At 44.1% G+C, this 1,829-nt stretch overlaps 1 protein-coding gene across 1 annotated transcript; it reads right to left on the bottom strand.

Moving 5' to 3' along the window:
• Nucleotides 1-1,216: 1,216 nt before the first annotated feature.
• Nucleotides 1,217-1,399, bottom strand: T265_15920 (hypothetical protein; the record flags this gene model as incomplete). The annotated part of the gene is made up of 1 exon (XM_009179348.1): nt 1,217-1,399. A coding segment is annotated over one exon (147 nt), but the record flags the coding sequence as incomplete, so codon positions are not given.
• Nucleotides 1,400-1,829: the final 430 nt, after the last annotated feature.

The following is a 1,829-nucleotide window of genomic DNA, read 5'->3' as shown; positions in this document are numbered from 1 at the left end:
ATTAGAATCTATACTGCGACGTAGTAAACAGAACATGAAGGGCAAAACCACTGGAGACGTAGTGTATGTCTATGAAGTCAATCAGGTCCAAGTAGCGTTTAACAGTCAACCCACCAAATAACAAAATTAACGAAACGTGACGTGCAGGACGGATCTTTGTGTAACACTGTTTACTACGTAACAAAACCCCTCCCTTTTATTCTGCATGAGGTTAGCATTCTCGGAGCTCATCAGTTGTGATGAGGATGACAAGACCCAAACTGATAGGTGTACGAGCGAATTTGAGTAGAACACTGGGAGTTACGTCTACAGTTGTAGAAGCCCAAGGAACGCTAAATAGGTTACACCACATGCTTGGCACGTTCATCAGTAAGTGGACCATGAAAGTCATTCTGTCTTCCATCTTGAACGATTTGGCAGGTATTCATCATATCGTCGACGATGCTGATGTGTGATTGTGTGAATTCGAAATAGACAGTAGCACGAAAAAACGGAGGCTAAGCGAATAGCCGGTAGGTATGAGGAATTTACCGCAAGCAAACATCCAATCACTCAGTATGCGTAAATCAAAAGCAGTAAATCCCAACAAGCATTCTAATATTACTCAACTGTACACGACACCAACAGCATAAGGGGGGTCAGCGGCCCATTAAACCAAACGGAAAGCACAAACTCAAGAGCGCACCCTAGAGCTGTCACATCTGCCGTGCACTATTCACAAATCCGTAAAGGGAAATTCGAAGCTGTAACTTTTTGAACAATTCAACATTCGACTAAGGGATGCTGAGTTGCAGTGGGATTAACACCGATTCTCTGTTGCCTGTTTACTCGACCGAACCTTTAATCATAATGGAAATGACTTTCCTCTAAATATGGCCATGGATTACACCTTTTGGCCACTAATCAACCCGTAAGAAGATGAACATGACAACAAGAAAAACACTCCCATTACCGGTTCCAGCTTTGCTTTGTGTGGAATGGATGTCCAGATTCAAAACTGGCGGTCGTAATTGCATGTTATTTCGAAGGTATGCTAAGCGTTCACTGAACAACTGATAGGCTGTTGTTAGCGCAGTATCCCTGCAGTACGGCCACGCAGTAATTTGTAAGGATTAGGACGTGTATGGAGAACGCGAGGCCGTGTAGAGCGGAAAGCACACAAAGTAACTTCACGATGCCGTCACGGTACCACAACAACCAACAATCACCACTGACCTGAGAAAGACCATGAGAACCTGAACCAGGAAGGAACATGCCGAATCGCCTAGAACCAGAATTGATGGCCCGTCTGATCATATTCCGATAGCGTGGTTCGAAGATGTGTAGAGGGCAAGATATACCGGGAAACGCCAAGCAACAGACCATCGATGGTAGATCTGCTGTAGGGTCTATTCCTACTCTAAAAATAAACAGGAATGTGTTGCGTGAAATGAAAATCTCTAGGTTCCAATTCGAAAGGTTTATCGAAGTAGGAATCCAGTGCCTTCCACAAACCATTCAGCCATTAATTACGCAAGGTAACTAGCAATGGAGAAATAAACGGACCTCGGGATACGAATAAAAAAACGAACTATGAAGCGAACTCACTCGAAGATGGAGTCTCATGAGCAGAGCCTCCAAAGAAACTAGTCACATCCCGACTTTATTTGCAATGTCAAATACAGGACTTCTCCTAAGATGGAGGTATCAGAGGGGCCTGCCTGTAAGCCATGTATAGTAGTACACTTATGAACCCTGCTAAAATAAACGCACTCCACATATGGATTCGACACGTTCTGCACCCATTGCTCGACTGTGTTGTTATAACTAGGCGAGTACTCAGTGTCCCA

The sequence above is a fragment of the Opisthorchis viverrini genome, assembly GCF_000715545.1.
Source record: "Opisthorchis viverrini unplaced genomic scaffold opera_v5_1999, whole genome shotgun sequence".
Classification (NCBI taxonomy): Eukaryota; Metazoa; Platyhelminthes; class Trematoda; order Opisthorchiida; family Opisthorchiidae; genus Opisthorchis; species Opisthorchis viverrini.
The sequence above is the reverse complement of the archived record's forward strand: the minus strand, read 5'-3'. Positions and strand labels throughout refer to the sequence as shown.